The 15,173-nt window shown below is 44.5% G+C and overlaps 1 protein-coding gene across 1 annotated transcript in view; it reads right to left on the bottom strand.

Moving 5' to 3' along the window:
* c7h8orf34 (chromosome 7 C8orf34 homolog) overlaps nt 1-15,173 on the bottom strand; it is a 408,768-nt gene that overhangs the window by 25,669 nt on the left and 367,926 nt on the right. Inside the window, exons 11-12 of the mRNA XM_078217096.1 lie at nt 10,054-10,174; nt 5,479-5,957 (exon numbers count right to left, since the gene is read on the bottom strand). Of these exons, the coding sequence (XP_078073222.1) occupies nt 5,479-5,957; nt 10,054-10,174 (600 nt within the window). The remainder of the gene's footprint in view (nt 1-5,478; nt 5,958-10,053; nt 10,175-15,173) is intronic.

Raw genomic sequence — 15,173 nt, 5'->3', positions numbered from 1 at the left:
TTTCATTTTGTGAAATATATATTCACAAGCATAAAGTAAATCTGTTTTGCATTTACATCCACAAGTATTTATCTGTCTGATTTAAGATAAATCTAAATTCTTAAGGCCTAAAATTACACATATTTTTCTTATTAAATTCAATTTGTGGCAAACCGTGGACTGGGAGGATATTCATCGATTATCTGACTGCATGTTGGAAGGCATGTCTTTGTATTCTTTATGAAAGGGCTGCACAGAAACATTTCCAATGCATCCTACTGGTTTATGGAAAATATTACTGTGTTTGTTCTTTATGGACACAATTCTTGAGCAAAATCAGAATTGATGTACTAGTTGAACAGAATTGAGATGTAAAATGAAATCAATGGAAAGTCCCATTTGAAACAAGTTAATTTTATTTTGCTAACGGGACTGAAATTCCACAGAGGCTGTGTCCTGGCATAGGCAGCCAGATGGGCTTAGCCAGGTCCTCCAGCATCAACCTTGCCAAAGTCTGTGGAGGTCAAGGATCCTGCCTTCACTTGAAGGGCCTGGCAGCCACCCAGGCCAGTCAGAGCATATTTGGAGCAGATGGCAGTCTACCCTGGGGAGGAGGAGGATGAGGCCCAGGAGGAGGTTGGACAGGGGCCGGGGTATGGAGGATACGCGGCAGCAAGGGTCTGGCAGGGCCGGGCACCAAGGGAGACCCTCATCGTAACAAGGTTCATCGAATAGGGGGAATGGTGTACCATTCTTCGAACTTGCACCCGTCCACAGCACCCAGGAGCCTTCAACACCCACTCTCCCACTTGTTCACACCCCCGCCATGGGTCCCATTGATATCACACCAGGGTGATGGGCCTGGGTTGGCAATGTTAGCGAGTTACTGTTGACGACTTGCAATGTGGCACACTCTGATGCTGTCCTGGTAGCACACATGTCTGACTCATTTCTGTTCTCTGACTACACACTGGGGCATGGGCCCAAGTCTGCTGGGGGTTGGGGTCACCACCTTCTAGCCCAATGTCTCGAGGTTGGGAGGGAACAGTTCTGTGGTCCAGTGGGTGCTGGGGATATGTGCCTATAGGGCCACCTGCAGGCCTCTGCTGCAGCTGCTTTGGATGAGCACTTGGAAGTACCACAGCAGTCAGTGGTCTGGCACAGGTGCTAGGAAAGGGGGATTAGAGAATCGGTGGGCTGAAGGGTGTGTCTCACACAGCATGACGCTCTGAACCTCTTTGCGTATGGTCAGGGTGCGGTCATCCCTGTGGAGAGCGGATCACAGTTGACAGCCCCTCTTGCATTTTCCAGCTCTGCTGCTGCACCTCCAGTAGCTTCAAGATAATGGATCCCAGTGGCCTGGCACCTGGCTTGGGGCCGGCTATTTCCTCAGCTCCAGCAGACCTCCGCGTGCCCAAACCCTTGGACATTCCCATTTACACCTGTGCATCATTGGTTTTGTGGTGCTCACCAGAAAGTGCCCCAGGAGCCTCACCACTAACTTGTTGCACTCAGGTGACCGTAAGTGCGTTGGTGGATAGTGCCTGTGCTGACTTGTGGGTGCTTTCCTCAGAGTCTCCCTCTGAGGAATCAACTGGGGTCTCCACAGGGCAGCAGAGATGGGGGGGGCAACTCCTGAGATATCAACTGGGGTCTCCACAGGGTGGGGGGGGGGGGGTGCGGGGGGGCTCCAACTCCTGAGGACCCGGCCTCAGCTTTTAAAAAAAATTTATTGGTGTCACAAGTAAGCTTACATTAACACCGCAATGAAGTTACTGTGAAAATCCCCTAGTTGACACACTCCGGACCTGTTCGGGTACACTGAGGGAGAATTTAGCATGGCCAATTCACCTAACCAGCACGTCTTTTGGACTGTGGGAGGAAACTGGAGCACCCGGAGGAAACCCACGCAGACACGGGGAGAACGTTCAGACTTCGCACAGACAGTGACCCAAGCCGGGAATCAAACCCAGATACCTGATGCTGTGAGGCAACAGTGCGCCCATCTGGGTTGTCTCCTGCAAAATGAAACACATGGGTAAGTGCAAGGGAGGGGCAAGATTCTGGATAGATTGCAGCTGACTTGAGATAGTTCATATGATTGAAGATTGTAGACTCCTCACTTGTGCAGCACACCCCGACCTGGCTGTCGGACACATTTCTCTCTCCTGACTCACCGACAGTTCCATGGTCTGTTCCTCAGAGGCAGTGAGGATGCACAGCTCGGGGGCTCATCCCCACTCCTCACCCATTCCCTCCTGTTATGGGTTGTCTTCTCTTGCGGGGACAGAGGGGGCCATTGAAAGACCAATGGCTAGAATTTCGCGAGCGTCAGGTGTGGAGGCAGTTGGATGGGGTATGTCAGGGCTATGTCTCAGCAGGCAGGGGTTGTGCAGTAGGGTGCCAGGCGTTGGAGGAAGGTGGTTGGTGTTGGGGGCCACGTGGTGTCAGGGAATGGCTCAACATGGGCATTGCAGGCGTGACAGATGGGGCTAATGTCAGGAAGGGATGAACACTCACCTTTGCTGCCTGAATGAGGTCATCCATCTTCTTCTGGCACTGGCTGTCGGTCCTCCGTGCCAGTGCTTGGGCACTGACTGCCATTGTTACCACCTCCAGGCCGCATTGCCAATCTGACCCCTGGCCTACTGGCCCTCTTGTAGGGGGGGAGGAATGTTGCCCTCCTCTCCTCTACCACATCCAGCAGCTGTCCCAGCTCCCCTTTGGTGAACCATGGGGGTGCTTTGTGGGGTGCCACCTTCCTGGTGTGATTGCCTGTGTCCATCATTAGTGTTTATATGGAGGCTCCTCCCCTGCTTAATGACATACAGCTACGGACTGTTTGGGCGAGTCATGTGCTTGAAGCCTCTATTCCAGCTAGAATCATATTGGGGATTTTTCATTGCACTCAGTGTTGAATGACTGTGTTGCGGGGCGCGCTGAAAAGACCAGCGGGATTCACTCCCATTTTTAGACTTTGTTGACACTTAGATGTTTTTTGGGAATTTATCAAAGAAATAGGGCGGCACGGTAGCACAGTGGTTAGCACTGCTGCTTCACAGCTCCAGGGACCTGGGTTCGATTCCTGGCTTGGGTCACTGTCTGTGTGGAGTTTGTACATTCTCCTCGTGTCTGCGTGGGTTTCCTCCGGGTGCTCCGGTTTCCTCCCACAGTCCAAAGATGTGTGGGTTAGGTTGATTGGCCATGCTAAAATTGCCCCTTAGTGTCCTGAGCTGCATAGGTTAGAGCGATTAGTGGGTAAAATATGTAGGGGTATGGGGGTAGGGCCTGGGTGGGATGGTGGTCGGTGCAGACCTGATGGGCCGAATGGCCTCTTTCTGTGCTGTAGGGTTCCTATGATTCTATGAGCAAATATAAGATCAAAAGCAAAACAGAAAACATGTAATTGCAAAATTACTTTAGATTGGATACAGCAAAGACAGTGGGCCTTGACAACAACCCACTATAGCTCTGAGGCGCTGTGCTCCAAAAGTAGCTGTGCCACTAGTCAAGCTGCTCCAGTACAGCTACAAAACTGGACTCTACCCAACAGTGTAAAACATTGCCACGTACACAAATCAAGACAAATGCAACTCAGCCAATTACTGCCCTATCAATTTACTTGATTGAAAGGGGTCATCAACAGTCCTACCAAGTGGCACTTACACAGCGATAACCTGCTCACTGATGCTCAGTTTGGGTTCTGCCAGGGTCACTAGGCACTTGACCTCATTACAGCCTTGGTCCAGACTTGGACCAAAAGGGCTGAAGTCTTGAGGTGAGGGGACAGTGATTGTCCTTGACATCAAGGCAGCATTTGACCAGATGTGGCATCAAGGAGCCCTTTGCAAAATCGAAGGCAATGGGAATCAGGAGGATAACTCTTCATTAGTTGGAGTCATATCCAGCACAAAGGAAGATGTGATCATTCATCTCAGTCCAGGATATTAGTGCAGGGGTTCCTCAGAGTAGTGTCAGAGGTTTGACCATCTGCAGCTGCTTCATCAATAACATTCCTTCCATCATAAGGTCAGAAGTGGGAGTGTTCACTGATGACTGCACAATATTCAGTACCCTTTGTGACTCCTCAGATACTGAAACAGTCCATGTTCAAAAACAGCAAGACCCGGACAGCATTCAGGTTGGGCTGATGAGTGACAAGTAATATTTGTGCCACCCAAGTGCCAGGACATGATTATCTCCAACAAGAGAGAATCAAACCACCTCCCTTGATATTCAACAGTATTACTGTTGCTAATTCCCACACCAACTCCTGGCCGTCATCACCAACCAGAAATTTAACTGGACCAGCCATATAAATACTATGGATATGAAAGCAGATCAAGGGCTAGGAATTCTGCAGTGAGTAACTCACCTTCTGACTCCCCTTGGCCTGTCAACGATCTACAAGGCACAAGTCAGGAGTGTGACGGAATACTCAACAGTGCAGTGCAGCTCCAGCAACACTGAAGAAATTTGATACCATCCAGGGCAAAGCAGTCTGCATGATTGGCAACTTATCCACCACTTTAAACATTCACTGCCTCTACCACCAAGGCACTGTGTTGGCCATGTGTAGCATGCAATGCAGAAAATCACCAAGGCTATTTAGACTGCATCTTCCAAACTTGCAATCTCTACCAAGAAATATCACCTTCTGTAAGTTCCCCTCCAAGCCACAGGCCACCCTGCCTTGGAACTATATCACTGTCGCTGGATCATCGGCACTGAATGCCTTTGAATGAGGGACCTCCCCTCAGGAGCCCACAAGCAAACACACAAACTATTGCTTAAGTTCACCACAGGGTGAGCCTCCCACACCACCCCATCCAGCACACCCCCCTCCCCCACCCCCATCTCCCTTTTTGTGCAGGGTGAGCCTCCCAGCAGCAGCAGGATGGGGCACTAATCATCCACTTAAGGGCCTCAATTGGCAACTGGGTGGGAAGATCATCCATGGGCCTTCCTGCCATGTACTTAACCAGGTGGGAAGCAGGCGGGCTCTCCACCCACCACCCTCCTGCCTGATTAAATGCCACTAAACATGCAAGATTCTTCCCATGAAGTTACAGTAGTGATGTGAATGTCATATTTGAGGTGAGATATAATAACGTCAAGAGGTACATAGATGAATGAAGATTAATGGTGAAGCCATCAAACATAAGAATACTTTATTTTCTGTAATTTATACTTTAATTTTTCATATCCTATGTGAAAGCAAATGTTCAGGTTATACTTTTAAAGTATGTTTGAGCTACTTGCATTCCTCGGGAACACTGAAGCAAAGCAATGCTTCTTATTGTCAATTTAGGCTGATGTAGTTGCAATGCTCACATCAAACTGCCACGCTTTCTCCAAAGTTTCCTCACACTTTAATTACTTTCAGATAGCGTTCTCACAAATTAATTTGCATAGTAGAAAATTTAATTTCCAAATCTATTTTGCAGCCTCCTTCACTCTTTAATAATTTACTCCCAGGGATCAAAAATATTCTCTCACCTCAGACAAATGACTCCTTTGTGCAGGATTCTCAGCAATTACTTCAGCCTGGTTAACTGGCGAACTAAGGCGTCTTCCAATTTGACCGATAGGTGTTGCCATTTGATTTGGATTACTGAGGATTTCTCCTTTACTGTCAGGATTGTTAGAAGTTGCAGTTTGAAATAATTGACTGTTCGGAGTCCTAGGCCTGCTTGCTTGAGCTAATGGTGTTTGGGGCCTGTTATACTGGCTGTTGGGAGACTGAGGTTGACTGTTTTGGTTACTGGAGCTCCGTGATAATTTACTTCTTTGGCTCTGAGGTGGAATTTCTTTCCCAAGAAGACTTGGTGGTGTTTGAGGTCTAGAAATTTGGCCCAGTAATGTCTGCGACAGACTTCCGTGGTAATCTGACATGTTTAATTTACTTCGAATATTCGAACTCCACTGCATTTCAGATTCAGTTGTTAGCGCTTTTGTACCAAGTTCCTTGTCAAGTTCTGCAAAAGGAACGGTTTTATTTTCTTTAGTCATAGCACCTGTCAACAGTAAAATAAATATTTCAAGAACATTTTTGCAATTCAAGTTTACATGAAAATCTTTCTAATGTAAATTGGCTACAATGAGAGATGAACAGATAGAGTCAGACAGAAAAACATAATAGGAAGAAAAGAACATATAAGAAAATGCTGCCTGAGTAATTCCATGTGAGATTACCTGGTGTTCCAAAAAAAAGGCTTGTTCAGGAACTACAGAAACCCTTGGAATTTTAAGATGTATTTCATTGGGACACTTTATTTGGTAATTATCTATACTTGGAAAAATATGTGAAATTGGTAAATATGGCAGAAATTGGTAAATTCTGCTTGCATGGACATGGACATATTAATGTTTGTCAATTGAAAAATAGGGTTACATGGCAACATAAGGTAGCAATATCAAACTCCATTTCCAAATCATTGAAAAGACCTGCCACTTCCGTGATCTTGTCTTCCTGATAAAATAAGAATGGAGATGAGCTTCACATCTGTGGTGGATAAGTTGTTGGAAGGTATTTTGAGAGACTGGATCTACAGGTATTTAGAGATGCAAGGACTGATTAGGGACAGTCAGCATGGCTTTGTGGGTGGAAAATCATGTCTCACAAATTTGATTGAGTTTTTTGAAGGGGTAACAAAGAAGGTAGATGAGGGCAGTGTAGGTGATGTTGTCTACATGGACTTTAGCAAGGCCTTTGACAAGGTGCCGCATGGTAGTTTGTTGCATAAGGTTAAATCTCATGGGATCCAGGGTGAGGTAGCTAAATGGATATAAAATTGGTTTGGCTTGGCGGTGTGCCTCAGGGATTAGTGCTGGGTCCACTGTTATTTGTCATTTATATTCATGATTTGGATGAGAATATAGGAGGCATGGTTAGTAAGTTTGCAGATGACATCAAGATTGATGGCATAGTGGACAGTGAAGAAGGTTATCTCGGACTGCAACGGGATCTTGATCAATTGGGCCAGTGGGCTGATGAATGGCAGATGGAGTTTAATTTAGATAAATGCGAGGTGATGCATTTTGGTAGATTGAACCAGGGCAGGGCTTACTCAGTCAATGGTAGGGCACTGGGGAGAGTTACAGAACAAAGGGATGTAGGGGTACAGGTTCATAGCTCCTTGAAAGTGGAGTCACAGGTGGACAGAGTGGTGAAGGAGGCATTCAGCATGCTCGGATTCATTGGTTAGAAAAGATTTACTAGGATGCTACTGGGACTTGATGGTTTGAGTTATAAGGAGAGGCCGGGGGAGGTAGTGGAAGCAGATACAATAGTGACTTTTAAGGGGTGTCTTGACAAATACATGAATAGGATGGGAATAGAGGGATATGGTCCTCAGAAGGGTAGGGGGCTTTAGTTCAGTCAGGCAGCATGGTCGGTGCAGGCTTGGAGGACCAAAGGGCCTGTTTGTGTGCTGTAATTTTCTTTGAACCCAGGTCCCTGGCACTGTGAGGCAGCAGTGCTAACCACTATGCCACCGTGACGCCCACAGGGAATTACACAGGGAATTCCAGTATTGACAACCCTTTTCAAATCGGACAAATCACAATTAACTTTAAGTTACTTGGAGTGTCGGTCTTATGAGGAAAGGTTGAGGGAGCTGGGGCTGTTCTCTCTGGAGCGGAGGAGATTGAGGGGAGACTTAATAGAGGTTTATAAAATGATGAAGGGGATAGATCGAGTGAACGTTCAAAGACTATTTCCTCGGGTGGATGGAGCTATTACAAGGGGGCATAACTATAGGGTTCATGGTGGGAGATATAGGAAGGATATCAGAGGTAGGTTCTTCACGCAGAGAGTGGTTGGGGTGTGGAATGGACTGCCTGCAGTGATAGTGGAGTCAGACACTTTAGGAACATTTAAGCGGTTATTGGATAGGCACATGGAGCACACCAGGATGGTAGGGAGTGGGATAGCTTGATCTTGGTTTCAGATGAAGGTCGGCACAACATCGTGGGCCGAAGGGCCTGTTCTGTGCTGTACTGTTCTATGTTCTATGTTCTATCCTTTTATCTTTTGCATTCTTTGGTATAAACTGTAAGTACTGACGAATCTTACTAGCGTAGATGTATTTATTAATCCAGTTATTTCAATGATATGTTTTTAATTTGATTGAATAGTGTATGCTGAGAGTCATAGAGGTTTACAGCATGGAAACAGGCCCTTCCATGCCGCCCTTTTTTTTAAGCTAATCCCAACTGCCCGCATTTGACCCATATCCCTCAATACCCATCTTACCCATGTAACTATCTAAATGCTTTTTAAAAGATAAAATTGTACCTGCCTCTACTACTACCTCTAGCAGCTTGTTCCAGACACTCACCACCAAATCTGAAAAACGTGCCCCTCTGGACACTTTTGTATCTCTCCCCTCTCACCTATGCCCTCTAGTTTTAGACTCCTCTACGTTTGGGAACAGATATTGACTAGCTGATCTGTGCCCCTCATTATTTTATAGACCTCTATAAGATCACCCCTCAGCCTCCTACGCTCCAGAGAAAAAAGTCCCAGTCTATCCAGCCTCTCCTTATAACTCAAACCATCAAGTCCCGGTAGCATCCGAGTAAATCTTTTCTGCACTCTTTCTAGTTTAATAATATCCTTTCTATAATAGGGTGACCAGAATTGCACACAGTATTCCAAGTGTGGCCTTACCAATGTCTTGTACAACTCCAACAAGACATCCCAATTCCTGTATTCAATGTTCTGACCGATGAAACCAAGCATGCCGAATGCCTTCTTCACCACTCTGTCCACCTGTGACTCCACTTTCAAGGAGCTATGAACATGTACCCCTAGATCTCTTTGTTCTGTAGCTCTCCCCAACGCCCTACCATTAACTGAGTAAGTCCTGCTCTAGTTCAATCTACCAAAATGTATCTAAATTAAACTCCATCTGCCATTCGTCAGCCCACTGGCCCAATTGATCAAGATCCCGTTGCAATCGGAGAAAACTTTCTTCACTGTCCACTATGCCACCAACCGTGCTGTCATCCACAAACTTACTAACCATGCCTCCTATATTCTCATCCAAATCATGAATATAAATGACAAATAACAGTGGACCCAGCACTGATCCCTGAGGCACACCACTGGTCACAGGCCTCCAGTTTGAAAAGCAACCCTCTCTAACCATCCTCTGGCTTCTATCAAGAAGCCAATTTTGTATCCATTTAGATACCTCAACCTGGATCCCGTGAGATTTAACCTCATGCAGCAACCTAACATATAGGTTTCTGTGTTGACATCCATATGTCAACTGGACAGTTTTGTTCCCTCCTTTCAAGACCAATGTCTGGCAAGAGTTTACTAATGGCACCCAGCATCAGATTAGCTGAAAGACGACTTTGAGGCAAAGCAAAGGGCAGGGGGAAAGCTTATCTTTGATCTTTGTCCTTGGTATTTTGTTAGATGGGATCAAACAAATGATTGACATGAGTTAAGCCGCCAGCCCCTAGAAATAGAGGAAATAAACTGGAGCTTGTAAAGGAAGGATGCTGGCTTCTCCAGATGGAACAACACTTGGGAAAAATGAGGAAGAAAAGAGGAAGAGCTTCTTAACACTTTGACTGGAGAGCCAATGGCTGTGGCCACCAGCTACAGGAATCAACACTCACTCCACACCATCCTTCCATTTGTCTTCTGGGTCCGATAATCCATCCTCGCCCTGTCATGGGTCATACGATTTTCCTACTTATTTATCTTCTGCATAATTTTTTAACTGTAACTTCTTAATAAACTATTTCAAAATCAGTTATGAGCTTGACCTCTTTTTTGGGTAATCTGTGACTCCCAAACTCAAATCATACCGCCATCCTAATATACGTTAATATATTAAACCCAACGTGATTGTGTTCTTCCCTGGCAGGGTCAGTAGCAGCTGCGCTGCCTTACTGGCGATGGTGGAGGAGCCTAAGAATGGAAATAATCCATTGTTTTTGTATAATAATCCGGAATTTATCAAGCACATTTTTCATAATTATTTAAGTACTCACAGGTGAAGATTAATAAAATCTATTTTTAAAAAACTAAATAGAGGAGGAATTCATACATACCAGTGAGATACTTCTCCACCGCTAACAGTTCCTTTGAGGCCGTGAAATCTTTTGTCTGTTTCTGATTCAAAGACCCTCCACTTTGGCTAGACAACATGCAGGATTCCCAGAATGGTTGGCGCTGTATATACAGAAAATAGGGAGTACATCTGTGAGCTTTATTTGACTATTCGAATTATTGAAATAAATAATGTATTGAAATAATCAAAAAGGGTAGAAGAATAGAATACAAGGTGTAAAATTCTTGCTTCAGCTGTACAAAGCCTCGTTAGGCCACACCTGGAGCACTGTGAACAATCTGAGCATCGCACCTTAGGAAGGACATATTGGACTTGGACGGAATGTAGTGTAGATTTCAATGAATGTTAGCTGGTCTCCAATGCTTAAACTATGAGGAGAGATTAAACAAACTGGAATTTAGTAGGGATGATTTGATTGAACTTTTCAAGATATTAATGGGAACAGATGTGGTAAGATTAGGAGAAACTATTTCCCTTGACTGGGGCATTTGGGACTAGAGGATGTAGTCAAACAATCAGAGCCAGCCCTTTCCAGACTAAAATTAGGAAGCACTTCTTCATGCAAACAGCAATGATTAATTTTAAATTGAAAGATATTGAAAGATTTTTGTTATCCAAAGGTATTAAGGGATATGAGCAAAGATCACAGATCAACCATGATCTCAATCATAGTATGGAACAGGATTGAGAGATGAAATGGCCTACTTCTATTTCTATGTTCTCCTCCTCTATAGAGGGGAACTGGTTTATATTGGAGCACAATTCCATCTATGCCAGCCATTCTTTTGTACCTTATCCATACATGAACCTAAGCAAAGAGGTTCTGAAATCCCAAAGAGATCCAACGAGTCTTGCCCTGTAACTCAGTTGGGGGACTTTGTGGAACCCTCAGGGAAATGGAATAAAGGGAAGCTATTAACATCAACTAAGGAAGTTAAGGGTAGTATCAAATTTAAAGAAAGGGTGCGCAGTGCTGCAAAAATTAGCAGTAAGCCAGAAGATTGGTTAAGTTTTAGGAACCAGCAAAGGATGACTCAAAAAAGGTAGAAATTGGAGTCTGAGCAAAAACTAGCAAGATAGATAAAAACAGGCAGTAAAAGCTTCTACAAACATATGCACAGGTTAAGAGTAGCTAAAGTGAGGATTCATCCTTTAGAGGGTGAGACTGGATAATTAACAATGAAAATAAGAAAATAGCAGAGGCTTTGGAAAGGTATTTTGTATCCATCTTCACAGTGCAAGACACAAAAAGCATCCCAAAAATAGTTGAGAGTTAAGAGGAAAAAGGGAGGGAAGAACTTAGAACAACCACTATCACTGGAATACTAATTGGACTTAAAGCTGACAAGTCCCTTGGACCTGATGGCCTGCATCCTAGGGTCTTAAAAGAAGTACTGCAGAGATTGTGGATGCATTGGTTGTAATTGTCTAAAATTCCTGAGGTTCTGGAAATGGGTCATTTTCAGCTTGGCAAACTGTAATCCGTGGAATGCAATAGGGATCGGTCAACTATTTACAATCTATATTAGTGATTTGGATGAAGGGATTCACTGTACTATACCCAAATTTGTTGATGATACAAGATAGGTAGGAAAGCAAGTTGTGAGGCGGATACAAAGAATTGAAAATAGACATAGATAGTGTGGCCAAACGGGCCATCTAAAATGGCGATGTGTAAAGCACTCTGGGACAATTAGGCAAGAACTAAAATGACAGGCTGCAGCCTAAAAGACAGAGATAAACAGGCTGCAACCCAGACGGGTGAATACACAGGATATGGGTCAATTCCAGGACAAATGAGACTTTCTGGTCAAACTGGGTTGTTTACCAGACATAAGGGCGCCGTAACCCCTTATTTGGGAGGGAGGTGTGAACCCTACGTGCCCCCAGCACCTACAGACATGGCCATTGGGGACACACGCAGAGATTGATGTGGCAGCACCCGATTGGACTTTACCGATCAGGGTAATCAAGTCCTGATTGATTGGTTGGCAATGGCCAAAAGGAGCGCGAAACCCAACAGGGTGTAAAGGGTGCTGCGCAACCAGGAATCTCTCTCTCTCTCTGACCCCACGAACGAGCTACAACACCGGTGACCGTCGCCAGCGACGACCAGCATGAGGAGAGCCACCACACCCGAGAAGGAAGGAAGACCAGAGCCAGAGTGCCAGACCAGACCAAAGGACCAGATTACGCAGAGGACGACCGAGACCAGCGCACAGATAAAGGCCAATATCTGCTTGGGTACTTGCCAGTCACGCAAAGTTAAGTCAAGGTCTTGTATTGGACTTGGACTCTAGTATTTTCTGTAAAGATAACTTATTGTTGGTTGGGTGGGTGATTATTGATTGTGTGTCTTAAATAAATATTGGTTGTACTAACAAGACGTCTACTAGCAGTTATTTGTCCACCGTATAGGATTAAAACAGACTGTGCGGCAGGCACAACAATAGGTTAAGAGAGTGTCTAAAAGACTTAGCAGATGAAGTATAATGAAGGAAAACATGAAATTGTTCACTTGGCAAGAAAAATAGAAAAGCAGAATAAAATATTTGGAATTAAAAGTCAATGATGACCATGAAACCATTGCTGATTGTCATAACAAACCATCTGGTTCACTAATACGCTTTAGGGAAGGAAATCCTTACCCAGTCTGGCCTACATGTGACTCCAGACCCACAGCAATGTGGTTGACTCTTAAATGCCCTCTGAAAAAAAATGAGGCACTCAGTTCAGAAGACAATTAGGGATGGGCAACAAATGCTGGCCTTGCCAGTAAAGCCCACATAGCACGAAAGAATGAAGAAAAAAAACAGATTCAAAACAAGGGGTGTCCCATTTAAGGCAGAGATTAGGAGAAATCTCTTCTCTCAGAGGGTTGTTATTGTTTGGAATTTTCCCCCTCTGGGTGAAGTGGAGGCTGGGTCAGTGACGATACTCAAGGCTGAGTTAGACAGATTTTTAATTGAGAAAGGAGTCAAATGTTATGAGAGTCATGCAGGAAAGTGGAGTTAAGACCACATTAGATCAGCCATGATCTTATTAACGGGTGGATTAGGCTCCGAGGTGAAATGGCCTACCTACTCCTGCTCTAATATTTTATGACCAACTCCACAGGACGTTGGGGCTGGAATGCCAGGTGCTTTTCACAAGATGGAAGCTTCAGAAATGGAGCCCATGGAAAATTTATTGTTAATTATTTTTAATATTTTTTTAAAATCCCGACACAACAAAGCAAAGAATCCTTCTCACTTGGCTAGTTTCCTCCCCAAGGGGGTGGGGGAGGGGAATGGAGCAAGTTCTTAGTTGCACATGTTAAAGTGAAGCTGCTTCAGGCTGATCTGATTTTTGTTAATGCGATGTCCAAACCACAACTTTTGCACTTTAAACCTGGTAAGTGACGACCTAAAGCTGCCAGATTTATTTGGAGAGGTAAGATGCCCTTCTGGAGAGGTATATAAGTACCCTTTTAGATATGTCCCGGGAGGAGGTCAGGTGCCCTTTGGAAGAGGTAAGCTGCCATCAGATAAAGTGCCCTTTGAGATTGTTATAAGTAGACATGAATGTGCAAAAAAGAACTTCAAGCTATGGGGAACTGTCGAGAGAGCTGTCAAAAGAAATTATTAAAAAAGAGGTAGTAAAATGATACCTGAAATGTTTCTTTTTCTCTGTATAGGTACTGCCAGACCTGCTGAGTATTTCCAAAACTTTCTGTGTATTTTACCCCTCAAGTGATATAAAGTTGAGAAGTGAGTGGCTGGAAACATTTCCCCGGGACATTGGAGAACTGATCTGACTCAAATCTCAATAATTTGTTGTCCTTGAGGGTCCTGCTTTCAATAGCCTTTCGGTTGTAATATTATGGGGTGCTCGGCTCGACCCTGAACTTCCTTCATACTCTGTCATTGAGAAGAACTTTAAAGAAATGGTGACACATTATATCTATTGTCTTTACAGTTACTAATGCTGAGCACAGGTTCAGAAGTGTTACTGGTCAGTGTGAGAAACTGTAAAAGTGACTCTCAAGGCACCAATTGAGCAGTGGGAGCTCTATACAAGTAGCCTATTAATGACTCGTTAAATTACATTGTTAAAGCTAAGAGAGACAGGTGAAACATATTAATTGAGCACATGTAAGTCGGGGATAACAGGGGGACACTTGAGTGTGAGGAGAACTGTGTGACAGCATAAGTCAATAAACCCACTCAATAAATAAAAGTTCTGTCTTGGTTTCTGCTTCACTAATTGGCTTGGATCCTATTAACGTTTATTCAATTTTCCCTGACCCAGTCCAGTGTGACTGTCAGCTCCTCAGGGTTTACTTCCATCCCTTTCCTTTCCCAGTTGGTAACTTTTAACTGCAGAATTGTCTTTCACAATGAGGGGTTTTCCTGGCAATTCTCCCTCTGGCGCAAACGAGGTAAATCTTGTTTCAAATCCTCCCAAATTTGGTCCTTTTAATCCGTGTACGAGCTCCCACCCTGCATTCCTGCCTGGTGAACCCGAGAAATTTTTAGCCTTTAGATGCTCCCTCTCTTTTAACCCTGGTAGACTAACCCAATTGTGATAATCAGTGATTGTTTGGGAACACCTGTAACCTGATGCCACAATGGCTTCCTCTGCACTCTTTTCCTTTCAAACTTAATCACCATGGCCACATGAATCACATGGGCCTTGTATCCAGGTAGAAATGCTGATAAACTGTTCTTCACAGCCTGTTTCTATTCTGTCATGAAATCAAATGGACAGGTTAAAGCACAATTGTTTGCAATCTGATATTTTCAACACCTCCCGAGGACTTTGGAGACTAGCGGTCAACTGCAACCACGGCTGCTGCCACCATTGTCTCCGAGTGCAATCCACCTTGCAATCTGGGTCTTCATTTACTCTTTAACAGTCCCATCACCCAGGTCTGTCGTTAGGCAGATTTCAGAACAGATCACATGACCCCCTTCATTTCACCTAAATTGAAAACACAGGTCCAAAACATACTAATTTTATAAACCTCGTGTCTGTAATACTCTGTAGGAAAAGTAACTTTGCTGCACTTGCACCTTAATCTGCTTAATGAACTAATCCGTGGGGTTAAGTGATGACATG

Source organism: Mustelus asterias, chromosome 7 (genome assembly GCF_964213995.1).
Source record: "Mustelus asterias chromosome 7, sMusAst1.hap1.1, whole genome shotgun sequence".
Taxonomy (NCBI): Eukaryota; Metazoa; Chordata; class Chondrichthyes; order Carcharhiniformes; family Triakidae; genus Mustelus; species Mustelus asterias.
Note: the sequence above shows the minus strand (reverse complement) of the source record. Positions and strands in the feature narration are given on the sequence as shown.